The following is a 27,529-nucleotide window of genomic DNA, read 5'->3' as shown; positions in this document are numbered from 1 at the left end:
ACTGCAGTATGAAGGGGATTCCAGTCAGACTAGCAGAGCAGAGCAGAGCCCCCCTATGGCCAAATCAGGCTGCACACCTAGCGTCCCTTCAAAAGCACACACTGTACCATTTGCCGTTCTCCGATCAGCCTTTACCTCGTCCGGCCTTTTTGTCGGTTTCCTCCACCGTTCTCTTTCCAAGCCCTGTTTAGCTTCACAGATCTGTAGATTTCTCAGTCAGTGCTTCACTGTGTTATTTTTAGACTGCCCTCCTCTCAGTGAGTAATTTGACAGGTAGACGGGGAGAGATAAAGAGATAGACTTGAGATGTGTCAGGGTGGGTTTTTTTTTGTTGTTGTTGTTTTTTTTAGACTGACTTTTTCAGCACCTAATGTTTTCTCTTGTATTCACAGAATGGGCTTAACGGGTTGCACTTGGCCTCCAAAGAAGGTCATGTTAAGATGGTGCTGGAGCTGCTGCACAATGGCATTGACCTGGAGACTAACACAAAGGTAAATCTGCTTTCTTCAGTCAGTCGGGCTTCCTCTGGCAAATGACACACTGTCCACTATGTACTCAACCGTGCAGTGCATCAATTTTATATTTATATTCTTTCAGTCTGATAGCCCCTCCCCCTTTGTTATGTAATTAAAGCTGAGACAGTTTGAGTGCATGAAGTGTCCAATTTTCCACACTTCGTTTTTTGGTTAATTAAGTGGATCATCCGGGTATGTAAAGTGTACTTTTTCAAATTTTCAGTGTCAACACACTACTTACATTATTTATACTACAAAATGTTATAGAATAGTGCAAATTAAGTATGCAAATTGGGACGCACCTTACATTCTGATTGGCTGAGTTGCTACAGTAAGTCATTAAAAAACAGTCATTAGCCTACAATTAAGGCTAATGAACTCTTACCTGGTGAATATTTCTTTTAATAAATAACTACTTATTGAACATTGACATTTATCATATTGTATATTTAATAAAGACAAGTACTTCTGAAAGGTGACAAAATTAGCATTTTACAAATTTGTGCATTTAAAATGAGCAGTTTCTGTCCTCTAGGAAAATGAGTCAAAAATATTGATGTCTCAACTTTCTTTCATATTTGTTTTGTTCAATGAAATATTCTGGAAAATGAGAAAGTCCCTCCCACTGACTAACTGACTAACAATAGCAAGTAGCAAATAATAATACTTTTATTAAATAAATATTTATAATAAATCATAATGCAGTTTATTTCTATAGCACCTTTCACATAAAATGTAGATAAAGTGCTTCACAGGTTAAAATTCTGTATAAGACATTTTAGATGAAAAAAGACAGCATTAAAATAAATCAATTTTAAGATAAAAACAATAACGTGCAACAAGGGCAAAAAATAAAAGCAAAATATATATTTTATATTTGTCCGAAAAGTCTTTCTCTTTATTATATTTACATGACTATTATTTTTGCAGAAAGGGAACACCGCCCTTCATATTGCTGCTCTGGCCGGTCAAGAGAAAGTGGTTGCAGAACTGATCAATTATGGTGCCAACGTCAATGCCCAGTCTCAGGTTGGTCTGAGCCTCAAGACATGAATCAACAAACATAGAACTGTGTAGATGAAAAGCTCATTTATTTGTTCTTTTGTTGTTATTTTGTGTTTTGCAGAAAGGTTTCAGTCCCCTGTACATGGCAGCACAGGAGAACCACTTGGAAGTGGTGAAATATCTACTTGAACATGGAGCCAATCAGAGTCTTCCAACCGAGGTGAGCGACACTTTGAAATCAAACTCAGCAGAAATAAAACCCAAATAAACCTACAACTCTTGATTTCATCCCCCAGGATGGCTTTACTCCTTTGGCGGTAGCTCTTCAGCAGGGTCACGAGAACGTGGTGGCCCTCCTTATAAACTACGGCACCAAGGGCAAAGTGCGTCTGCCGGCCCTGCACATCGCGGCACGCAACGACGACACGCGCACTGCTGCCGTACTGCTGCAGAATGACCCAAACCCAGACGTCCTCAGCAAAGTATGTGTGTTTGTACACATCTGAAAGGTTTTATCTCACCACGAGCGGGATTACGCATCATGACTCACTGAGCTCAGTGCAGCCGCTCTTGGCTTGTAATTGCAGAGATGACTATGTGACAAGATAAACAGTACTGAGTTTGTTTAAAAATCTGTCAGCGTAGGTGTTACTGTTTTATACATTTACTGAATCAATGAAATGTTACACTCTTTTCCCGTAGACCGGCTTTACTCCCCTCCACATCGCAGCCCATTATGAGAATCTAAGTGTCGCACAGCTTTTGTTAAACAGAGGAGCCAATGTGAACTTCACGCCGAAGGTCAGTTCAACTCTCACGTTAAATGCCGGTTCCTGCTACATAAAATAATTTGATTTTAATTTGAATTTTTACTCATTTTCTCTCGAAGAATGGCATTACGCCAATACATATCGCTTCCAGGAGGGGGAATGTGATTATGGTGCGACTTCTGTTGGACAGAGGAGCTCAGATAGATGCCAAGACAAAGGTACAGTGTCCATCGGGGATGTGCAAAATATTTTCATAATCGTATAGTCTGCAGTTTGCAGTGTTGTTATTGTTAACTAAAACTTAAAATATTTGAATGTCATTTTCATTAATTGAAATGAAGCTTAAGTTTAAGTTGAAGTACTAAAATTACAAAAAGCTAAAAGTGAAAGTTAAATAGAAATTAATAAATATTAATGATGAATAAATAAATAGAAATAGAAAGATTTAAATGAAACAAAAATAAAAGCTAATTCAAATATAAAAAATAGTTTTAATACTATATATATATATATATATATATATAGAGAGAGAGAGAGAGAGAGAGAGAGAGAGAGAGAGAGAGAGAGAGAGGCAAGAATAAAACAGAGCGCAAGTGTCTCAATATGTGTTTGTAATAATAATAATAATAATAATAATAATAAAGAATACACCTTTTATTCATAAAATGCAGCAGTGCTTAACAGGTCAGGATATAGACCTGGATTTTTTTCTTGATGAGAATCATCCATCAAAATGAGATGGATAAAACATTACACAGTTAGATTTGGTATAATCTAAATAGACTAGTTGGTTGGTTTGATGACTAACTGACTAGTCGATCCTCCTATATCCAGCCGTAATCACATCTCACAGTGACATTATTTACTGGCTGAGATGAAGAATCACACTGCTGAGACTGCTGAATCCGACTTATTTAATTCTAGCTCATGGAGAATGACCTAGTTTACTTCCTCATGGGAAAAACAGGTATTTTCTCTTTGTGTCAATTTGCTTTGTTTTAATGGTATACTTTAATGCGTTCATGAATAAGGACAGATATATGTATGTAGGATATATTAAAACATGGCTGGTAAATTTCCAGAAAAGCTTATTCTTTGCGTTATCTGCAGGATGAGCTGACGCCACTGCATTGTGCAGCCAGGAACGGTCATGTACGTGTGGTGGAGATCCTGCTAGACCAGGGCGCTCCCATTCAGGCCAAGACCAAGGTGGCCAAACTATATTACTAAGATGCGCCATACTGTATCATACTTAGCTTTATTGATGGTGTAATCATGCTGATCAGTTGATAATAATGTGTTCCCCATTGCAGAATGGTCTATCTCCCATCCACATGGCAGCGCAGGGCGATCACATGGACTGCGTGAGGCAGCTGCTGCAATACAACGCAGAGATCGATGACATCACCCTCGACCACCTGACCCCGCTGCATGTTGCAGCACACTGTGGGCACCACCGCATGGTCAAGGTGCTGTTGGACAAGGGGGCAAAAGCTAATGCCCGCGCGCTGGTAAGTGCATCTGTCTTTTTCTCTTCTTTCTGCTTTTTCACATTAAAAACACCTCATAGACATATAAAAACATTAAAAACTTGATTTTCACCGCAGGGGGACTTTAAAAGTGTACAGCTGTACACTGTGAATATATTAGTTGATTTTTTTGGTGTATCTTTTTTAGAATGGATTCACTCCATTGCACATTGCCTGCAAGAAGAACCACATGCGGTCCATGGACCTTCTACTGAAGCACTCAGCATCTCTGGAGGCCGTGACTGAGGTCAGGTTACTCTCCGGCTGTCACTTTGATGGATAACCTCTATTCGCTTTGCACCATCTACTTCTTTATCTTGACCCTTGTAGAAAATAGAAAGACTATGAAGGAATGAGCAATATTCACAATCCACGATCACTGTGGGACAAGAGTATATTAACATTATACACTAGAGTTCAAAAGTTTGGGGTAAATGTACAGTTTAGAATTTAGAAATTAATAGAACTGTATTCAGCAAGGGCATATTAAATTGATCAAAAGTGGCAGTTAAAACATTAATAATGTTACAAAACATTTGTTTTTTAAATAAATGCTGTTTATAAACTCTGTTTATCAAAGAATCCTGAAATATTGAGCAGCTGTTTTCAACATTTAAATAAATAAAAATGTTTCTTGAGCACAAAATCAGAATATTAGAATGATTTCTGAAGAATCGTGTGACACTGAAGACTGAAGTAATGGCTACTGAAATTTTAGCTTTGCCATCACAGGAATAAATTACATTTTGAAATATAGTAAAATAAGAAACAGCTATTTTAAATAAAAAAAAAACTTTCAATTGAATGACAGAACCCTTAAACACATTTAAAGTCTTTGCAAAATGCATGTTCTTGTCTCTTAGTCGGGTCTGACCCCACTTCATGTGGCTGCGTTCATGGGGCATCTCAACATAGTGAAGAGTCTTCTTCAGAGAGGAGCTTCACCCAACGCTTCTAATGTGGTAAGAACTGTGTATTTGTTTAGTACCTCAGATATACTGAGAAATCGAATCCCCAAGGCACGGCTATTCTGCTTTACAAACTGGCTAATGTCTTTAGCAGCAATAGTGGCAGTAATCACAATTTTCTTTTCAGAACTTAATGTTTGTGACTGTATTAAAATGTGCCGTTGTAGAAAGTGGAGACCCCTTTGCACATGGCTGCCAGAGCGGGGCACTGTGAGGTGGCTCAGTTCCTGCTACAGAACAATGCACAGGTGGATGCCAAAGCGAAGGTATGTCAATCAGTTTTATCTTCATTTATCTTCTTTTGTTTTTTAAAAAATCTCATGTTGCCTCTATCTCCCTCTTTCCTTTCACAGGATGATCAAACCCCCTTGCACTGTGCTGCTCGAATGGGACATAAGGAGTTGGTGAAGCTGCTCTTGGAACATAAGGCCAATCCAGACTCGGCCACCACGGCAGGCCACACCCCTTTGCACATCGCTGCCCGCGAGGGACACGCCCAAACCACACGCATCCTGCTCGACGGGAATGCCCAACAAACCAAAATGACCAAGGTTCTCTCCCCTCAATTAACCCTTTGCTAAACCCCGCATGAAAGTCGGCATGAAACGGAAGTTGCAATAGTCTTTTCTTCCCTATTGTGATGTAAATCTGTGTGAAACAGCTTCTCAAACAAGACAAAAATGTAGGGCGGGACTTGATTTTGTGTATTGATTGGATTGCTGGATCGTTATGGTTTGCCATTGATGTAATCTCATGTGAGTGACAGGTTGTCCCGCCCTCACTTCAGTAAACAAGTTATTAGAGAAGAGGTGAGATTTCGTTGCAAGTGTGAGGGGAAGTTATTTTGATTAAAGATTACGAGGGCACGTGAATTAAAATAAAATAAAATAATGCTGAAAAATAAGTGTTCATTTTGATTTCACGGTGACTTTAAAATGCTACCGACCGATACATTAGAAACTCTTGGTGTCCGATGAAGTCTTGTGTGTTTTATAGAAATTATTCAGAAATATGGTAGCAACAGTAACACTGGGTGGAACCTAAAAAAGGATAATTATGACAATAAAATATGCACATCTGCACCTCCATTCTCAGTATGTTTATCTGCGTTTTTTTACAGAAAGGATTTACCCCTCTTCATGTAGCATGTAAATATGGGAAAGTGGATGTGGCGGAGCTGCTTTTGGAAAGAGGGGCCAATCCCAATGCAGCCGGAAAGGTAATTCATCAAGACGAACATCTGATACCTCAGTACTTGTCTTCTAATATCAGATCTCTGACTGAGGCCATGTGCTTCCTCTCTCCCCTCTCAGAATGGCTTGACCCCTCTGCACGTGGCCGTCCATCACAACAACCTTGATGTTGTCAAGCTGCTGGTCAGCAAGGGCGGCTCTCCACACAGCACGGCGAGAGTAAGATACACATATACACCTTACTCTTAGAAGATCTTGGCGGGTGACTATTCTGAGCTGTGACGTTATGGGTAGCAGTCTATTTCAGTTTTTTAAAAGCAGTTTAAGAAAAAACGGTCACTTTTACTTTTCCTCCATTTGACAGAACGGCTACACAGCCTTGCATATTGCAGCTAAACAGAACCAACTAGAAGTGGCGAGCAGTCTGCTGCAGTATGGAGCTAATGCCAACTCAGAGTCACTACAGGGCATCACCCCGCTTCACCTGGCGTCACAGGAGGGGCAACCTGACATGGTGGCTCTTCTCATTTCCAAGCAGGCCAATGTGAACCTGGGCAACAAGGTGATACAGTGTTTAAGCTTTGATTAATAGGTATTTGGTATAATTTATTGAGAGAAAATAAATAGAAAGCTATAAAAGATTGAGACGTGTTGGAAGAATGAAACGAGAGGAATGGGAAAAAATGCATTTAATTTCTCTCTGACATCCTTTGTGCGTGTGTGTGTGTGTGTACAGAATGGACTGACACCTCTGCACCTGGTTGCTCAGGAAGGGCATGTGGGCATTGCAGACATGCTGGTGAAGCAGGGTGCTTCAGTCTATGCAGCCTCAAGGGTAAGACACTTCAATGCACACACACACACACACACAGTAGTGCCATCTGTAGAATGTCCTAGAATTTAGACCCCAAAGCTCTGTGTAATGTAGTCTATGCTAGTGCTAAATCGGCAAACAGAACCAAATCTTCACATTATCTGAAGAAAATATGAATGGGTTTGGCCAGTACAAACCTTGTCACCCCTATGCTATGATTTGGGTAGTTTTTAGGGCAATGCTATGTGGAGGCTAAAATGTTTTAGGGCTGTTTCTATAGAGTTGCTAAGGTGTTCTGAGTGTTTTTGACATGGTTAGGCAGTTGCCAAGGTTTTCTGATTGTTTTTTAAAGGTTGTTAATATGCATTTGCAGAAGTGTTATGAGAGTTTTAGGGTGTTGCTGTGCGGTTACTGAAGTGTCCTGATTTTCTAGGGCGTTGTTATGCAGTCACTAAGGTGTTGTAATGCAGTCACTAAGGTGTTGTATTGCAGTCACTAAGGTGTTGTATTGCAGTCACTAAGGAGGTTTTTCTTTACTGAGTTTTTTTAATGTTGCTATATAGTTGCTAAGATGCTCAGAGAGTTTTGTTACCAGAGCAGGTCAGATAAGCCCAACATCTTTTAGATATTCTGATACCTAAATATGGCTCAGATTCCTCCTTCAATGTAAGCTTCTTGGCTTTAGGAGTCATTTGTATATGTAGCGTTAATATTTGTGGTTTGTCTAAAAAAAAACGAAACCCCTAACCATATCAGCAATAGTAATAATAATGCTTGTTTAGCAAACACAGCTACTAAATGGGATCTTGTGATATGTGCTGAAATTCACAGTGAGTGACTTTAACCTTTTCATAATCCATTCTTCACCCCATTAAATCATTCTGGCTCTGAATCTAAGGGTCTGAAGCGTAGTAATGTTAGCTGGCATTGATCGTCTATGTGCACTGGAACCTACCCATTTAGCGGTTCACTTGCTTTTTCTTTTCTTTCTCACCCTTTTTAATCTCTATCCCTCTCTCAGATGGGCTACACACCCTTACATGTGGCGTGCCACTATGGGAACATAAAGATGGTGAAGTTCTTACTCCAGCTGCAAGCACACGTTAACAGCAAGACCAGGGTAAGTGCTACACATTTGGATATACTGTACACAGGCCTCTTTTTGTACACTTTTCACTGTTAATATGTACCTTTGCACTCTCATTCTCCCTCATCTTTCTTTTTCCAGTTGGGATACACTCCTTTACATCAAGCAGCCCAGCAGGGTCATACAGACATCGTCACCCTGCTGTTGAAACATGGAGCACTACCTAATGAGATCACCACTGTGAGCAGACCCCCTTCCCGCATCCTTGAAATATGACAATTCTTCTCACCAAAAAATATTATTCATTGCTTAAATGTCTGATGAAGAGCATTTGGTGCGGGTAATTTCTGCTGTCATGCTGCCAGTCCTCTGCAGTAAACATAAGCTGTTATTTAGGAATTATCCTGCTGAATAAAGCAGCATGGCTAGAATACAGTGGCCCTAAAAAAGTATATTTAGTATTATATTATATTATATCATATATTGTTTATTTAATATTTTCTATAATTATTATTTACATTGCATAACGTATATTTTATATACTGTATGTATATATATATATATATATATATTTATATATATATATGAAGAGTTCAGATGCAAAAGCCTCTAAGTGCCATCTGAAATTTTCTTCTAAAATTAGCATTTTTTTCAAACTCGTATATTTAAGTTCAATAATTTCACTTTAATGACAATTAATAGGTAATTTGCATTTCCAGTAATGTGAAATAAGTGAACATAAACATACAAGCTTGATAAAAATGATCATTCTAGAAGGAAATTTCAGATGGCACTTAGAGGCTTTTGCATCTGAACTCTTCATATATATATATATATATATATATATATATATATATATATATATATATATATATATATATATATATATATATATGTATATATATATTCCTTTCCCATCACATCAGACAGATAGAATATTATCAGATACAGATGTGAGATTTGGTGACCTGACTGTGTTATCTGTGACAGAATGGGACGTCACCCCTGGGTATCGCTAAGCGGCTAGGCTACATCTCTGTCATTGATGTGCTCAAACTGGTGACAGAGGAATCTGTATCTGTGGTGAGAGTCGTTTGCATTCTCATGAACTTTATCTTATCTCAGTATGAGATTTCAATCTTCATAGCTTGATTTGTGGCTTTTATTACGTCATCTTTCATCTCTTATTAATCCGGTCGTCTTCTGTGAATTGTACAACATTTGCCATCTTGACTTGTTCATCCTTCTCTATCCCTCAGATCACCACTGAGAAGCATCGCATGAGTTTCCCAGAGACGGTGGATGAAATACTGGATGTGTCGGAAGATGAAGGTGCGTACGTGTGGCACATATTGAATGTTGCCTGAAGGATCATACTGCAGTAAATACCACATTAAAACACTGATTCTCAGCTGCTGTGACAAGGTCTCAGTACCATGAGGTTGGTGCTAGACTCTCAATTAAAAACATAAGCCAGTTGGCAGATTGGTTGCTGGGTCATATCCCAAAAGTTACAGTCTGAAGTGAACTAGAGATTAGAGATGATATCACACTCAAAGACTACTTACTTGACTGCACAATGTGATTTACACATGTAGGATCAGTTGTGTAAATTAAATTAAATGTCATCATTTACACACCCCATGTCTTCCGAGGCCCGTATGACTTATTAAGCAGTTATTTAGCAGGATCCAAGCTGCTCTTTTCCATACTATGAAAGGGAATGGTGACCAGGGTTATTATTATGAACTAAAACTAAATTAAAACCATTAAAAAACACATAATTACATATTTGTTTAAACGGCGCTCTCATCAGTGTGGACTTTGGGACGTTTGTTAACTTAAAACTTCTTTTTATCCATAAGCAAAAAACAATAAAGATCCTTCTTTGTTATGAACTGATGTTTACTGTGCATTTAGGCTATGGATAAGGTTCGCAACTTATATAAAACAATATTTGAATTCCATAACCTTAGACCTAACCTTAGACCATATTCTAGAACCAGCATATCACAAAGAGCATTCTGGGTTGAGTGAGCGGCCCTGAGCAGAATCTTCAGAAAGTTTACTGTTCTTTTTTGTCGTTGTTCTTCTCTGTTTACTGTTTAAATATTACTGCTCTGCTCACATGCTCTGATTCGAATGGACCACTTTTATGGTGCTTTAATGTCTGATGCTTGACAGCCATTGGTCTCTATCCAATTTCAATGTAAGAAAAAGAACAGCTTGGACATTCTCCTGAACATTTCCTTATGTGTTTTAAGGATACGGAAGAAATAAAGTTGGGAAAGAATGATTAAAAGATGACAGAACTTCCATTTTTCATGGATCTACTGTATCCCCTTAAGCTTCATTGGCTCTTATCATTATGTGTTTGTTTCTTCTGAAAGATGATTGATAAATTTCCATTTATTTAGGACTTTAATGGAATGAAAAAGCAAAAGCAAGTATTTCATGATATTCTAAACCTACTGTAAATCTACTACGGTAGCATCGCCAGCCTGAAATGTTCCTTCTTCCTTCCTGCTGTAGGAGTTGCTCAGCTAACATTAGGTAGGAGCGTCTCCCACTTTCTGGCTTGGTTGTCCGGTACTCAGTGGTTCATGAAACATGTGCCTCCATTTCAAGCACTATCATCTTGTCTCTGACCCTCAAGTGTCTCTAACTGCTCTCTATTTTTAACATGTCGCTTTGTCTTACTACGGCGTTGGCCCCTCATTATCGTGTGGTCATGATGTTTCTTTTCCTTTACTGACAGTAACGTGTTTGTGGATCCATCATTAACAGGACTGCATCTGAAATTACTTTTACACTGTTTGTGCCAGGGTGTTTCTTTAACTATGGGTATTTTTGGCTTTGTGCAATAAATAAACAGTCTTTTTGTCAGTTTCCATCACATTATTATATTATATTATAGATTAGATTAATTTATATTATTTAACGTGTTTATTTGTGTATTTAGTTGTTGTTTTTTTATACGTATTTTTTAAATAGATTTTCATATTTTGAGACACCGGTCTCATATTAATATTGTATCATTATTTTATGAAATTATTATTAAAAGATTTATATTTTGTGTGTGTCTGTATATCTATCTATCTATAAATATTTTGATAAAAGGTATTGGGAAACTATCAAAAATAAATAATGAAGACATGAAAAACTTTGAAATGTTGATAAAAATCAACTGCTGGGACCCGTAGCGCCCGTAGTTAAAGAAACACCCATAGATGAGGTTCTCTTTATCCAAACACTAAGGGAGTCACACTGGGAGTGAATAATTTTACTAATTGATGATGATTATTTGACTCAGCAGAGGGCTCCAAAATGACAGTGTATGTTTTACGTGTCTCTGAACACCTGTGATTAAGCCCCTACAATAGCATCAAACAACCTCTCCCATGCAGATTAAGTGTGATCTTCTCTGCACTACCGGGCATGCCCACTTCAGAAACCAATACCATGAAATCTTACCGAATTTCTTGATTTCTTCATGTTTTCCATTGGCTCTCTGTGTGTATGACTTCATTGCTTGGACTTGGTGAATGAGTGAAGGTTCTTGTTTGTGCTCGACCGGGAATGATGGATTGTGAATGCTGAGTTGACTTCTGAGCTTTCCTTCCTTTCTCTTAATCATCCTTTTTCCTGCAAACCTCCTACATCAGAGTCTGTGACATATTTTGTGCTGTATGTAGGTGATGAACTTCTCGGGATGGATGGGGCTCGCTATTTGAAGCTGGATGACCTAAAAGACCAGGATGATGATTTTCTGTCCCCCAAGAAAACCCTGAGAGATTTTGAGAGCGGGATGGGCACGACGTAGGTCACAAGAGCACAATGCAACGATTTTGTCCTTTGGCTAAGATGCTAGAACAGAATAACATTTTTTACTTTAAAATAAAGTAGTCAGATTACAACTATTTCCTTCATTCTCTCCAGACCTTACTCACCCGCAATTCCCAGAATTCCATGTGTGTCACCTGAAACTGTCATGTTGGACCAGGTATTGTACTTTTCTGCTTCATGTGCTGAAATAAGAAATGTTCCTTGCTGAAAAATCCAGGTCTGGTGTTATCTAAATGGTCAAAGATTTTCATATGATAGTCTAAGCCAACAGTTCTCAACCTTTTTGACTCCACAGCCCCCTGTAGTCCACAACAATATTTGAAGGCCCCCTTTGCCCTCAATGTGTTTTTCAAAACTTATTTTAATCTATTGGCACTTCTTGTTTCTGTAAATTAAAACAAAAATTTCAATAATAAAAATGTTGTATTCCAGAGGTTTTAAGTACTGAATGTCATGCAGGGTTCCTAGTCTTTTAACCAATGAATTTACATGACTTTTCCATTCATTGATTCAGGGTTTACTGGATAAAGATTAAGGATAAGGATTTTTTTTTTTTTTTTTTTTTTTTTTTTTTTTTATAAAGACCCAATACAATATTTTAGAGCTTTGCATAACTAGAAACATTTATATACTGTATATATATATATATATATTTTTTTTTTATTATTATTTGTTATTTTACCTTTATTCTTACCCTGTCTGAAACTATTTGTTTTAAAGGGCGGCTCCCTTAAGGCTTGTAAATTGACCACTGTTATGATTGGCTAATGTCATTGCATCGGAAATTGCACGCGTGTTAGTGCTTTGAAAACATTATCCGTATAAAACCGTCATTTACAGACAAAGCTTCATGAAATAATTTACTTATGGTTTGTGATGCAGCTGCTGTCAGATCTGAGACCGTTGGCTGCTTCAGTTATAGATATATACAGTTCACTTTTTTTAAGCTGGTTAGGACTGGTAAACCAGCTTGGCTAAGCTGGAAGAAGCTAGAGTTAATTAACCCTATTTCTAAACAGCTTGACCAGCTGCTATGACCTGGTGAACCGAGCAGAGATGACCTTTTCTCTCTTTTACGCTCATAAAGCTGTCATTGTACCTCTGTTTGTGTGTGTCTTTGTGTCTGTGTGGTCTGTGCTACTCCTGTGTGTCTGCAGCACACACCTGTCCCTTTGCCAAAGGAGTATGACGAGGACTCTCTAATCCCCAGTAGTCCAGCCACAGAGACCTCAGACAACGTTAGCCCAGTGGCCAGCCCCATCCACACTGGGTCAGTGCACATAATTCACATTCAGCCTAAACAAATCCAGTAAACGGACGTTACGGACACTTCTCACCGCTTTTATCTCCGTATTTATCTGTTGGTCATAAATGCTTATTTTTATACCTGTCTTCACTGTCATCTTGTGTCTAGGAGTAGGCTCTTTTGAAGAGGTTTTAGATTTATACTGGGCTTCCGGATAAATTCTTTGTGCCTGATTTGCTCACCGGCTGGTTGTTTGACAGGTTTCTGGTCAGCTTCATGGTGGATGCGAGAGGCGGGTCCATGCGGGGCAGCAGGCATAATGGTCTGCGTGTGATCATCCCGCCACGCACCTGCGCTGCCCCCACACGCATCACCTGCCGTCTGGTCAAACCGCAGAAACTCACCACCCCACCTCCTCTAGTGGAGGGAGAGGGACTGGCATCTCGTATTATCTCTCTAGGGCCTTCCAGTATGCAGTTTCTAGGGTAAGTGTGTGTGCTTGTGCAATAAGGATGGGCATTGCTTGCGATTCTAGTTGTGATATCATGAATGATTCTATGAGTAGGACTGAGGCTACGCTTACATTAATCCGGATACATTTGAAAATGCATCTTTTTCTCTACGTTTTGGGTGTTTTTGTCCACAAAACAGCTTTTTGGAGATGCTCTCACAAGTGAATTCATTTGAAAACTTGTTTTAGCATTGTAGTGTGGACTGTGAACACGGAGGTATTCGAAAACGATGATGCATGTTTAGTCATGTGACATATTTTACCAATAGATATCTACGGTTATAGTGGCATGTGCTGTGTGTCTTCATATTACATTCCAAACACAAAATGACATAAAAATTGACTTGCAATTGCTGTCCTGTGGCAAAACTTGAGGGCAATTTTGAGGGCAGAGATTTTGAGTGTGACCTGGATGCACCAGTAAGTGGTGGGATATTTTGCTAATAAAACAATCATGCTAGCAGAATAACGCAAGAACTTTATTATGTCTGGTGTCATCTCAATAAGCTTTTAACACATTTTACTCGTGCATTAAGATGATTTAAGTAGTTTCTGATGTTTCAGTGTGGACGAACAACTTTTGTGTGCAGAGAGCGTTTTAAAACTAAAACCCCATTTTTAAATGTATCTGGACTCATGTAGATGTAGCCTGAGAAAGACAGATTGGAGAAAGTCCATTCTGAATTAATCATTCTTATTGTATTCACTCAGAGTCTTGTTGTCAATTAAAGATATTTTCAACTAACGCCTTTGCTCTTTCCCATCATTCCCTTCAGGCCAGTGATAGTGGAGATCCCTCATTTTGCTTCCTTGAGCCGAGGTGATCGGGAACTAGTGGTTCTGCGAAGTGAGAATGGCTCCGTTTGGAAAGAGCATCGGAATCGCTATGGCGATGATGTTCTGGAGACCATCCTCAATGGAATGGATGAAGGTAGGTCTTATGTTTCACTAAGAGGAATTTCCATAAACCCAAAGAGAAAAGAGTTTATTTTCTTTTTCAGTTATGTAGCAGGAGAAATTACATGTCACTTTACATTTCCCCCACAATTATTTCTGTAAGACTGACCTTATGACCTTGTTTTCTCTGGGTGCCTTCATCAGATCTGGAAAGTCAGGAGGAGCTGGAGAAGAAAAGAATCCGGCGCATAATCTCCACAGACTTCCCTCTTTACTTTGCTGTGGTGTCACGTGTCCAACAGGAGAGCGATCTTATTGGCCCAGAGGGAGGTCAGCTGATGAGTAAGCTGGTGCCCCAGGTCCAGGCCATTTTCCCCGACACGGCGGTCACTAAGAGGGTCCGACTTGGCTTACAGGTGAGTTTTCAGAATGTAGAGAGAATGACAGTGAAGCAATGTAATCACACATTTTATACGATTAGATTCAGAAGTGGCATGGCCATTCAAACTGGACTTGATTATGCGTGCAACTTAATTTTTTTTAACCTTTGACAATTATGTATTGTAGGGGCAAACTTTTATCTAAAATGCTGTACACATTGTTAAAAAATAAGCATAATAATAATGCATAAATTCAGAGGAGAATGACTGAAAATGAACTAAGGAATAACTGAATCTTTGTGTCTTTTTCTTCTTCTTTTGTCTCTACCCAGGCCCAGCCAATCCCTGATGAGCTGCTGACTCGGCAATTAGGAAATCAGGCCACATTCAGTCCCGTTGTGACAGTAGAGCCTCGTCGGCGCAAATTCCATCGCCCAATTGGGCTGCGTATCCCTTTACCTCCATCATGGAGGGAGAGTGCACGTGATGCCGGCGAAGGAGACACTACTAGCCTCCGCCTCCTCTGCAGTGTTATTGGTACAGTCCGGTTCTGATCTATTTCAAAGAAAACATTGTCTGAAATTGATATTTGTGTTTTGGAGAAAGGAAGATTGTCTTGAACGCCAGTCTTTTCCAGCCTCGGCCAGATTTGATGTAGCTGTCCTGCCAGGCTGCTTGGAAAAGGCTGAAACAGACTGGTGTCCTGCCTGGAGAGGGACACTGGGATAAAGATAGACTCAGCAAGTTCATTCCAGATGGTGTTGGTTGAAAAAAAAAAAGGATTTTATAAAAAAATGTAAACCTTCTGCAGGTGGCACCGCTCCCGCTCAGTGGGAAGACATCACTGGCACTACCAAGCTCATGTATTCCCACAACTGTGCCAACTTCACTACCAATGTGTCTGCAAGGTGAGACGCAAAAACATTCAAGGATAAAGCATCTAAGAGCGAATTTACTGAACGGTTGCAATACATTGTGCGTTGTATTTCAGCACAAAAAGATCCATCTTATTTATTTAACACCTAGGCTATAATCTGTTTTAAGCAGTCACTAAATGTGTTAAAATAAATAATACAAAGTCATTGCCATTCTTTTCATTGCTAACATACCTCATTTTACTGTAAATTAGGCTCATTATAAATTGTGCTTTATTCAAAAACCTCAGCACTATTTTCCTTGCACAATTAACATTGTGCTTTTACCATCTCTGAAAACAATTCATTCTTGGTGAATTCCAGTCGCCATTACATTTATATTTATACACATTTATACACATTTTACAAGTAAACATTGTCTCTTGTGACCCTATTTTTCCCCCTCTATTGTACGTGTCTGTCCTCTGTTTCGCTGCAGGTTCTGGCTGGCGGACTGTCCACGAACGGCAGAGGCCGTGACCTTCGCCAATCTGCTGTACCGTGAGCTGATGTCAGTTCCATACATGGCCAAATTTGTTGTATTTGCTAAGATGAACGATGCCAGAGAGGGCCGCCTGCGCTGTTACTGCATGACTGATGACAAAATAGACAAAACCCTTGAGTTGCACGAGAACTTCTCCGAGGTGGCCCGCAGCAGGGACATTGAGGTTAGCTGACATAAAAGCATATGTATATGTCATATATATTTTTCTGATGTACACACAAAAAAAAAAAAAATCAGAAAAATAGGATCAGTTTTCTTTTAGCATTGTTTTTAACACCAGTGTCTTTTCTGAATGTGCATTTTGCAATGCATGATGTGTCTTGCCTCATTTGAATTGTTCTTAGTCTAAGTTTTAATTTCTAGGATTCTGTTTTTACAATGCAGTTTAGATCTCATTTTGAACTCATTTCTCAGCATTTTCAAAGGGAATAAGTAATAAAATGCAAGTTTATGAAGCAGCTGTCTACTGTACACAATGACGTCGACTCGCTACATTAGCGCTAAGTCTCTGACTCATTCTGAATCACTGCTCTCCTTGTGTTTCTCCTTCCTTTTCCTCCCACAGGTGATGGAGGGGATGCCGCTGCACTTAGAATGTTCTGGAAACCTGGTGCCCGTTAGGAAAGCAACCCAGCAGCCTCGTAGCTTCAGTTTCCAGGCCTTCAGAGACAACCGGCTACCTGTCTCTGTGAAGGTCTGTACATCGGTCTTTCCCTATCTATTTCTGTCTATCCGTGAGAGTGTCTTAGGAAATATAGGCTGATAAGTTCATGTCGACTTCCCTTGTTTTAAAAATATTATTTTTTCAGTCAACCTACACATATTTGTGTCATTGAGTGTCATCTTGTGTGTGTGTGTTAGTATTGTCTGATCATCTTGTCAATTTTATGTACTCCCTAATGTCTTCAGTAGGGCTGCACATGTATTCAAAATAAAATGGCCTAGTGTGACCCCAGAGCGTTCAATTAAAGCTTGCACTGCACTTTCTTTATAGCGTCCATTGTGAGCGTAAAGTGCTTCTTGTTAACTAAATTTTTACAAGAATGCAATTTCAAACATTTTGTCACTATAGAAGTTCTAATTTAATCTAAGTTCTAAAATCTAATAATGTGACACTGTGTTATTACATGAAATTATAACATGAATATTACAGATGCTTATTTTATAATATATTATTATTTTAATTGTTGCAAACTGCTCCGAGACTAGGGTTGGAGATCCAAATGCAGTGTTATTGGGACAATCCAGAATAGTAATCCATATAACAGGCCAAGGGTCAAACCATTCAAACATAAAACAAGGTCCAAGAAACACAGGCAAACAGGGTAATCCAAAACAACAGGCAGAGAATCAAAAACCAAGACACAGAAAACCAGTATATCGCTCAGAATGGCAGTGTAACACAAATACAAGACTTCGCAAAAAATGACTGAAAACACTGGGCTTTTACTGTATAGGCAAAGCTAACCAGATAATGACACACAGCTGAATGTAATCACACATAATTCAACACCAAGGCTGAGTCCCAATTCGCCTACTTATACTACGACCTAAAAGTATGTACTTTTTTTGTGAGGAAAAAGTACATACTTTTGAGTGTGTAGCAAAAGAGTATGCACGTTCTGGGACATACTTCGATGACGTCATGCAACGTGAACGAGAACGTGGTTGCTTAGTTACGCACACCATGACTGTTAACAAAACATTTTACATTTCATTCATTCTTATGTCATATATATATAATTATATGTCGTATTTACTATTCCCATCTTTTTTTCCAAAATACATTTACAATGTGTCCTACCAAATTGAGGAGTGAAGCAGGCTGTCGTCGTAGATCAACCAAACGCAGGTCGTTTGTGAGGCGGCTGGTTCTGACGTTCATGTGCAATGTGTGTAACGAAAGCTAAAATATTTAAAGTTTATAGTATAACTATTGTTTAACGTATTTTATACTTAATACTCAAAAATACCCCGATGAAAATGAACCATGCTTTTACTATAGTAAAATTGTAGTAACCATGTTTCTTTGGTTGGATTGATAAAGTTAACATTTGTACAGCCACAGTATTACTACAAATAAGTCAGTGTGGTTAAACTATGGTTAGTGTAGTAAAAGGTGTTTATTTTCAAAAGGGTTTATAGTAAGGTAACTTATAAATCTAAGACAGAAACATCAGAAGAAATACATTAAAAAAAGACACATGCATGACACTGTACTTTTTATTTCATCGGACCCTACAAGATAAACACGGTACTTTTTGGCACAACATAACCCCATTAATATTACGAGACAATAAAATATAACTTTAATAAGGGTTAAACATTTGAATTCTTACACTTAAAAACTGAGGGCGAATCTCCGCGGCTGCATCCGGCTGCCATGTTTACATCACCATAGATACCACCATCACCACAAAGCTTCTCCCTCCCGCACGCAATGGGTTGTGGGCAATATTAGCCGTTAGAGTGTGCATTGATCTGCACTTTGGAATTCTAACCGGAAATAGTAGACCATCCGGGTATCTTTGGAATACTCTTTTCAACATACTACGATTTGGGACGTACTAATTCTAGTTTCGCATACTATTTAGGACGGATAGTATGCGAATTGGGACTCAGCACAATTCACATAATGAGAACAGGCAATGGATACTGGGAAATGGAGTTCATGATGAGATTGCACAAGAGACTGAAGGAGTGCCCTCTGGTGGCGATCATGGGAACTCCAGCTGGCGGATGTGACATTAATATTCTAGATAATATTAGTAAATGATATTCTAATATCAAATTATTATTATTATTATTTATAATTTATTATGTCAAGTTATTATACTATTTTATAAAAATGTGTTATTCTAATATTCTAGATAATATTAATAAGTAACATTCTAATATTAAATTATTATTATTTATTATGTCCAATTGTACTATTTTATAATAAATTCTGTTATATCAATATTCTATGTAATATGAATAACTAGTATTATAATATTCAATTATTAGTAATAGTATTTTTATTATTACTAATGTTGAATTGGTGTTTTGTTTTTTAAATGTGTGAGTGGAAAGTTGACAAAAGAGATAAAGTGGTCAAAAGACTGGACAAAAGATATAAAGATATGTGTGTCCTCTTTCAAGTCCACTTCCAGTGTGAATACAAACAGAACTGGGTATTTTTTTTTTAAACTAAGTTCATGGATCACTTTCTTTTTAAGAGGACTCAAGAGTGAACACCCTTAAATAGTAACTTTTTTTTTTTTTACTATCAATAGAGCGTGGATAAAACAACTGGATTTTGAACCAAAAGGCATTGTTTCCACAGTTTTTGAGAGCTGCTGTTTCCATGTAATGTTATGCTATTTTGTTCTTTAAGTAAGCAATATGAGATCTTACATCTTTATAATATCGCAGCTGGAATCATAGTCGCAATATTTGTCAATATTTTTGGTTTAAATCGTGCAGCCCTTGTCTTCAGTCTCTCTGTTTTTTCCCAGTGCTGTCTTTCTCTCTTCATTGTTTCCCTCCCTTCATTTTGGTGTCTGTCATTGTGGCTTACACGCTGCACCTCTTTCTGTGATTGGTCAGCCACAGACGAGCTGCTCTGTGTTGTATTTTGTGGCGTAGTGGTTCACCTCGTAACTGTTGTATTAGTCACGTGAGCATGCCCTTAACTCTTTCACCTTCTAGCCTGCCTGCCTGCCTGTCTGTATGTCTGTCTCACTGTCTCTCTCTCTCTCTCTCACGGTCACTCACTTACTGTCTGATCTCACAGACGGCCAGGTAAAAGTAAAGGTAAATCTCTCTCTGTCTCTCGCCTGCCTATGGACTGCCTCCATCCCCTTCCCCACCTCCCGTCAACCTGTATGAGTCACAGCCGGGCAGCTGCTCTTTCTAACACCCTTTAATCTCTCTCTTTCTCTATCTCTCTCTCCTCTTTCTCTCCCTTAATTCATCTTCCCCCTCTCTTTTGTTCTTATTTGACCCTTTCCTCACCCATTTTCCCCCCTCTCTTTCATCCTGTTCTCCTCTCTCCATCTGTTTCTCCCTCCCTCTCCATTTCCCCTGGCTCATCAGGTGAGAGACGGCAATAAGGAAGCCACCGGGTTCCTGTCCTTTCTGCGCAAGTCCACCAAGTACGAGGACACGCAACACGTGCTGTGCAACCTCAACATCACCATGCCTCCCTGTGTCAAGGTGCTGTCGCTGTTCATTTCCTCTCTGATCACTTACACCTTAAAGGGATGGTTCACTTTGAAATTAAATTTTGGTATGGTGCATAGATATATACACTAGATTTCGCCTTAAAGACATTCATTCCAATGAACTGCCGTAGACAAGGCGACATCTAGTGTAGGCCTATATATCTATGCACCAGTCTGCGTACACGTCACACACCAGGATGCGCCCGCGCCCTCAGATCACTTGGACATGGCTGTGTATAAGAGCTAAAAACGTTATAAATACTGTTCGGTTTCTCACACAAACCACTCGTTTCGTGTCTTAGGCCATCAATGTGTACTTACGATGGGGAATTGTTTAATTTAGACGATGGGGAATTGTTTTAATTTGGACTCTGTGCATGCTCTTTGAGACAGTGACCATAGACCTGCATTATATGACTGACAGACAAGAACGGTTTGACCTAAAAATATCAAACTTGAAACTACTGCGGAAAAAAGACACCTACATCTTGGATGCCCTTGAGGTAAGCTAAAACATACCAAAATTTAATTTCAAAGTGAACTATCCCTTTAACATCTCATGAACTCTGTTCTAACGAGACGGTTTTGTGTTTCACAGAAACAAATTGATCACAGCTGTGTTTTGTCACTCAACCTCAAGTAAAAAAAAAAAAAAAGCAAATTATCTACTGATTTTTGGACTAGCTTGGGTGGCCTCTGAGAAATCTAATTCCATGTGCATACGAATGTCTGTGATTGCTCATCTTGAGCTATTCAGTGTGAATTCAAAATCTACTTTCTTGGTAAATAGCAGGTGATGGTTCATAGACTACCTGCTGGAATCACATCCAACATTAAAACAAGATTAAAATAAGATCAGAATAATAAATAAATAAATAAATAAAATGTAAAATATATAAACAAATACATATATTATTCTAAATATATATGTTATTTATAAATACATTTAATTTAAGAATCTGTCAATTTTGTTTAAAATAAAAGCATTTTTGTAATTAAAAAATGTATTAACTAATCCTGTCTAAAAAGTAATTTTTTTGACCTTCCAAACTCAAATGACATTCAAATGTATTTGTTATAAGTAACTAATCACCAGCTCATAATGGAGTTACTCTAGTCCATTGTTGTCTACCATTTAACTCTAAGGTTCAATTAAACTACATGATTAAATTGTCGTTCTTTTTTTGGGAACATGGCATTTAGGATATATCTAGAGATATCTCAAGATATGTCTTAAATGTACATATATTGTTCAGGCTACGTAAATAGTTGTCATTCCAGTTAAACTGCTAAAAATCTACTTGATTAAAATTGCATGAGAGGTTGGGGCCGTGCCACAGCAGTCAGCGCATTTGCTCCTAATACTTTGATGGGTGATGAAGGTTTGAGCTTGGCTTATTCTCATTCCCACTGTCCTCAATGTGTTTCTGTGACCACACTACTGTATATTTCAGAAAAAATGCAGGAAAAAAACAGACCAAAGATAAGATGAAAAAAAATAAAGACATTAAAAAAGTATATAGTGTATTGCACAATTCATCTTGATTTCATCCTATTCTCATATCAAATGCTCGTCAAATGTGAATATAAAAAGTTTGAAAAATGAAAAAAGGGAAATAAAAGGAGTTGATGCAGTTGGTGTTTCAGATGTAATATTGTCTTCAGATTTTCTTCCTGTGTATTAAAACACCTTCAAGCTATTTTTAGACATGAGTACTTTGCCTTGATGTGTATAGGGCTACATGCTCCAAAAAAAACTGTCTGAAAGACAAAGCACTGTACATAATACATTTATTTCTCGTAGGTGGTGGGTAGCGATGAGCGGCGGAGAACGTTGACCCCTCTCGCCCTGAGGGAGAGGTACAGCGCCCTGAACGAGTCCAGCCTGGGTAAGACATAACGTCCCCTTAGCTGTGGAGGAGGGGGGCTTCTGAATGCTGTACCCATATCCTTGCTTCTACACCTGCCCAATCTCTCATGCATGGCTGTGACTGGGCATTGGATGCTGAGCACTGCCCTCTTTTATGAGGGTGATGCTGGGATTGCACTCACTGGGGCCACATCTAACACAAACAATTCAGAGAAACGGGTGGCCCTTACATTTACTGAGCGAATGAGCAGTAATGAAACGCATGGTGCTGGTTTGATTCCAGAGTAAATACTCATAGCATGGCAAACTTTAGCTTTGAGAATGAGCTTTAAAGTGGAAGGACTTGGTAAAAGCTGCCTGTTTAGACATGTAAAAGGTGGAGGAGTGATTATAGAGGGAGGTTCAAGGTGGCTTTGCCGTCCGAAACGCATCACATCTTCATTGTTCTCGAAGCAGATGAAGCCAACTAATGTATGTAGTATGTACCAGTTCTTGGTAAGTATCGATCAACGTTATAGTTTCAGTCATCAGTTATAACTAATCTTAGTCATTTCACTGGATCTGGTCATTTTTACAGGATGTTTTACCATACAGTATAGTGGCTTTAATGTCATTACATTGATTTAATTTATAGTCCTCAATAAAATCTATCAAGAAGAGGCCGTTTTCATTACATTCCTGTTTTTCATGTCTTAATTGACAAGATCTTTACTGAACATGTTCATTATTCAAATATATATATATATATATATATATATAGATGTATATATTTATATATGACAGATAAGACCATATATCAACTAACTCAAGGATATGGTTATATTGTTAATGTGATCTATAGTGTTTATTATATTAAGTCTCCTGGGTTTTACAGGATCAGCCACAGTGAAGTATATCCACTAGCGTAAAGTTGTAAGCTGGGTATGTTTTTAAAGTGTTTCATCATTGAACCGTCTGTGAAAACTCTGGTATATTTTGTCTTTGATTCAGCCACTGTAAATGTCATGGAGAGAACTGAGCTAAAGATCACAGTAATAGCAGAACAGCTGGGACTGAGCTGGACCGGTAAGAGCTCTGCCTCTCGTATCTCTTTTCATTACCTCTCAGTCTTTTTCCTCTTAACTCACATTCTATAATTGCTTCCGTCTGTTTTCGTTGTAGAACTTGGGAGGGAACTGCAATTCAGTGTGGATGACATTAACCGGATGAGAGTGGAGAATCCCAACTCTCTCCTGGACCAGAGTTTGGCTCTGCTCAACCTGTGGGTTAGCCGAGAGGGCAAGAAAGCCAAGAGTGAGGATCCGTACTAAAACACTCTACCACTTTGTGGCTTTATCCACCTTCCCTAGTGAAAAATTAATATACTAAAATGTAATTGAAATACATTGATTTTATGCTACAAATACATTTACATGTACTTTGTACATGTACATGTATTTATGTACTTTTGTAACATAAATGTAACATAAATATCCTGCAATTGTACTGTTAGTATACTAAATTGGCATGCTTAAAGTCTGCTAAATTGGAACAAATAATTTTGTACTTAATGCACTTTAGATATCAAGAAATAGTGGTCCAACTAAATATATACTTAAGTATATTTGATTGTGCTAAAATTGAACTATTGCAAATATACTTTAGGTACACTTTAAATGTCTTGCATTTAAAGAATGATATTATACAGAGGTCATACTATCCTTACTTATAGTTATATTAAAACACATTTTAGGTTTAATATTAAGAAATGTGCATTATGCATTAAAAGAAGTACTCCAAATAAAGTTTAATTATAATATACACTCACCTAAAGGATTATTAGGAACACCTGTTCAATTTCTCATTAATGCAATTATCTAATCAACCAATCACATGGCAGTTGCTTCAATGCATTTAGGGGTGTGGTCCTGGTCAAGACAATCTCCTGAACTCCAAACTGAATGTCAGAATGGGAAAGAAAGGTGATTTAAGCAATTTTGAGTGTGGCATGGTTGTTGGTGCCAGACGGGCTGGTCTGAGTATTTCACAATCTGCTCAGTTACTGGGATTTTCACGCACAACCATTTCTAGGGTTTACAAAGAATGGTGTAAAAAGGGAAAAACATCCAGTATGCGGCAGTCCTGTGGGCGAAAATGCCTTGTTGATGCTAGAGGTCAGAGGAGAATGGGCCGACTGATTCAAGCTGATAGAAGAGCTTTGACTGAAATAACCACTCGTTACAACCGAGGTATGCAGCAAAGCATTTGTGAAGCCACAACACGCACAACCTTGAGGCGGATGGGCTACAACAGCAGAAGACCCCACCGGGTACCACTCATCTCCACTACAAATAGAAAAAAGAGGCTACAATTTGCACGAGCTCACCAAAATTGGACAGTTGAAGACTGGGAAAATGTTGTCTGGTCTGATGAGTCTCGATTTCTGTTGAGACATTCAGATGGTAGAGTCAGAATTTGGCGTAAACAGAATGAGAACATGGATCCATCATGCCTTGTTTCCACTGTGCAGGCTGGTGGTGGTGGTGTAATGGTGTGGGGGATGTTTTCTTGGCACACTTTATGCCCCTTAGCGCCAATTGGGCATCGTTTAAATGCCACGGCCTACCTGAGCATTGTTTCTGACCATGTCTCTGATGGCTACTTCCAGCAGGATAATGCACCATGTCACAAAGCTCGAATCATTTCAAATTGGTTTCTTGAACATGACAATGAGTTCACTGTACTAAAATGGCCCCCACAGTCACCAGATCTCAACCCAATAGAGCATCTTTGGGATGTGGTGGAACGGGAGCTTCGTGCCCTGGATGTGCATCCCACAAATCTCCATCAACTGCAAGATGCTATTCTATCAATATGGGCCAACATTTCTAAAGAATGCTTTCAGCACCTTGTTGAATCAATGCCACGTAGAATTAAGGCAGTTCTGAAGGCGAAAGGGAGTCAAACACAGTATTAGTATGGTGTTCCTAATAATCCTTTAGGTGAGTGTATAGTCTCAAGTGATATGTCAGTAAATATGTTAATGGATTTGTAGTATACTTAGTATGAAATAAATGTATTTTAAATACATTTTGGTGTAGGTTTTTTTCACTAGGGTTATTTTGCAACATGTCAGTAAGCTACTTTGTGTGAACGTGCAAGACTTTCAATTCATTAGCCGCTATAGGGAAGTAACCAGATGAGTGCAGTAAACGGTAAAACTATTTGCGCTACTTACAGTGTGTCATAATGGACGGTTTTTGTTCAGTTAAAATAATGACGCGGATGAGACCAGAAGCCTTTTAAGTTACATATGCCCACACCCGTGCTTACGTTAAAAATAAGGTGGATACTTCAGTATTATTATTATAAACTAAGCAAACACTATTGCCATAAACAAAGTTTTCATAGCCAGAAACAGAAAACTGAACTGCAACCATGAAAAGTACTGCTGAAATGAACTAAAACTAAACTGAAATGTTCATTTGAAAATGAAATTAAAAGCACAAAACTATAACGTACACAGAATTATTTCATTTTCTGAAACTAATTTTACTCTTTATGACAGTTTCCTTGTCTCTGCATGCTACTATAACACTTCCTCCATCATCATATGTTCAGTGGAGAACCTTTATGGAGCGTTGAAGAACATTGACCGGGCAGATATTGTGAAGTCTCTGGAGGCTCAGGCTCCACAGGGTCTTCCCGAGGCGGTGGAGGAAGGAGCCTGCAGGCTGGCTGATCGGGACTCCACTCTTCTTTCCCCTAGTGTCATCAATGGTAAGAACAGACTGCAGCTTGCACTGATCTTCTAATCCTCTGTGCGTTCATCAATGAACTGACATTAGACTCCATGTAAACCAAGGCTTAGATGTTTGAAGCTGCATGGGTTGGCCACTAATCGCATACTAGCTCTAGTCTCCCAAAATCTAGAGCATGAAATTTGGGTACGAGACAGGATTTAATGAGAATTTTTTTCTATTTATCTATTTTTTTTCCACTGATTAATCAGGCATGCCATTGCAATGCCTCCATTTTCAGCCTTTTCCATTCATTATTACAAAACAAACCTCTCAGTAGGGAAAAACTGTTATCACGTGACGGCATTACTTGACAAATATGAGATTTTCTTCAGTGCAACAGGTATATATAACAAATGCAAATACAAATTTGTATAGCAATATAAATAATTCAAAGTAATTATGATAATGGGAACATTGGAGAGAGTGTGTGTGTGTGTGTGTGTGTGTGTGTGTGTGTGTGTGTGTGTGTGTGTGTGTGTGTGTGTGTGTGTGTGTGTGTGTGTGTGTGTGTGTGTGTGTGTGTGTGTGTGTGTGTGTGTGTGTGTGTGTGTGTGTGTGTGTGTGTGTGTGTGTGTGTGTGTCATGTTTTGTAGTCCTTTGTAGTTTATGTTGATTAGTCTCCCCAGCTGTATCTTGTTTCCTCATTATCTAGTTAAGTTGTTTGCCCCTGTGTATTTATAGCCCTTGTGTTTAATTTGTTACTTTGTTAGTTGTTGTACATGTAATGGTTGCTTTTGTTTCGGTGATCCTCGTGGTTTTGTTCCTTTGTTCCTTGAGTTATGTTTTATCTGTTTATGGGTTACTTTATTAAAAATCCGGCATTTAGATCCTCGCCTTCGCCTGCTTTCCTCAGTTTGTTACAGTTTATATCCTTTATTAAAAATGTTCCCATTACCATAATATTTATATACTGTATATATTTCTTTCTCATATTTTCTCGTTCAAACTTACAAAAAGGTTCTATGCAATTGTAATACGCACAGTATAATAATGGTGAAATTCAGTTGGAAAATACTGTGGAAATTCCAATAAAATTTTATTTTATACAGAAAAATGACATTTGGCAAAAATTATATTGGGAAAACAAATCATTCCCTGGTTTCACAGACAAGACTCAAGCCTAGTCCCGGACTAAAATGCATGTTTGAGCTGTTTTAACTTATCTTAACTAATCTTAAAACATGTCAGTGTCAATGTCTCAAGATGCACAACAGAAATGTTTTTTCTAAGGCATGTTTGTAAAAGCAACCTAAATGTCCTAATTAAACTAAGAACTAATCATGGCTTAATCTAAACCCTGTCTGTGAAACCAGGCCCAAATATTTATATTTAAAAGCATGCAAATATGACATAGGATGGAGCAGTAGTGCAAGTAAATAGCGAGAGTGATATTGTAGCAGTTATGCTCCAGAAAACAAATCGAATGTGTTTTGGGGTGTGTTATTTTTAAATATACCAGTGAGGCACAGATAGGAGTATGTAGGCTCGTATG

At 38.5% G+C, this 27,529-nt stretch overlaps 1 protein-coding gene across 1 annotated transcript in view; it reads left to right on the top strand.

Moving 5' to 3' along the window:
- Positions 1-413: 413 nt before the first annotated feature.
- The window catches only part of ank1b (ankyrin 1, erythrocytic b), a 34,894-nt gene continuing 7,778 nt past the window's right edge, over positions 414-27,529 (top strand). Inside the window, exons 1-36 of the mRNA XM_081391238.1 lie at positions 414-491; positions 1,446-1,544; positions 1,642-1,740; positions 1,817-2,002; positions 2,223-2,321; positions 2,410-2,508; positions 3,401-3,499; positions 3,604-3,801; positions 3,968-4,066; positions 4,683-4,781; positions 4,955-5,053; positions 5,141-5,338; positions 5,908-6,006; positions 6,101-6,199; positions 6,345-6,542; positions 6,717-6,815; positions 7,816-7,914; positions 8,023-8,121; positions 8,872-8,964; positions 9,141-9,213; positions 10,414-10,434; positions 11,577-11,700; positions 11,821-11,884; positions 12,885-12,997; positions 13,234-13,458; positions 14,261-14,415; positions 14,586-14,797; positions 15,094-15,298; positions 15,573-15,669; positions 16,115-16,343; positions 16,746-16,874; positions 20,258-20,377; positions 22,190-22,274; positions 23,246-23,320; positions 23,417-23,548; positions 25,856-26,014. Coding sequence (XP_081247364.1) covers positions 441-491; positions 1,446-1,544; positions 1,642-1,740; positions 1,817-2,002; positions 2,223-2,321; positions 2,410-2,508; positions 3,401-3,499; positions 3,604-3,801; positions 3,968-4,066; positions 4,683-4,781; positions 4,955-5,053; positions 5,141-5,338; positions 5,908-6,006; positions 6,101-6,199; positions 6,345-6,542; positions 6,717-6,815; positions 7,816-7,914; positions 8,023-8,121; positions 8,872-8,964; positions 9,141-9,213; positions 10,414-10,434; positions 11,577-11,700; positions 11,821-11,884; positions 12,885-12,997; positions 13,234-13,458; positions 14,261-14,415; positions 14,586-14,797; positions 15,094-15,298; positions 15,573-15,669; positions 16,115-16,343; positions 16,746-16,874; positions 20,258-20,377; positions 22,190-22,274; positions 23,246-23,320; positions 23,417-23,548; positions 25,856-26,014 — 4,429 coding nt within the window. The 5' untranslated portion in view covers positions 414-440. The remainder of the gene's footprint in view (positions 492-1,445; positions 1,545-1,641; positions 1,741-1,816; positions 2,003-2,222; positions 2,322-2,409; positions 2,509-3,400; positions 3,500-3,603; positions 3,802-3,967; positions 4,067-4,682; positions 4,782-4,954; positions 5,054-5,140; positions 5,339-5,907; positions 6,007-6,100; positions 6,200-6,344; positions 6,543-6,716; positions 6,816-7,815; positions 7,915-8,022; positions 8,122-8,871; positions 8,965-9,140; positions 9,214-10,413; positions 10,435-11,576; positions 11,701-11,820; positions 11,885-12,884; positions 12,998-13,233; positions 13,459-14,260; positions 14,416-14,585; positions 14,798-15,093; positions 15,299-15,572; positions 15,670-16,114; positions 16,344-16,745; positions 16,875-20,257; positions 20,378-22,189; positions 22,275-23,245; positions 23,321-23,416; positions 23,549-25,855; positions 26,015-27,529) is intronic.

Source organism: Scardinius erythrophthalmus (genome assembly GCF_964197995.2).
Source record: "Scardinius erythrophthalmus genome assembly, chromosome: 17".
In the NCBI taxonomy this organism is placed as follows: Eukaryota; Metazoa; Chordata; class Actinopteri; order Cypriniformes; family Leuciscidae; genus Scardinius; species Scardinius erythrophthalmus.
The sequence above is the reverse complement of the archived record's forward strand: the minus strand, read 5'-3'. Positions and strand labels throughout refer to the sequence as shown.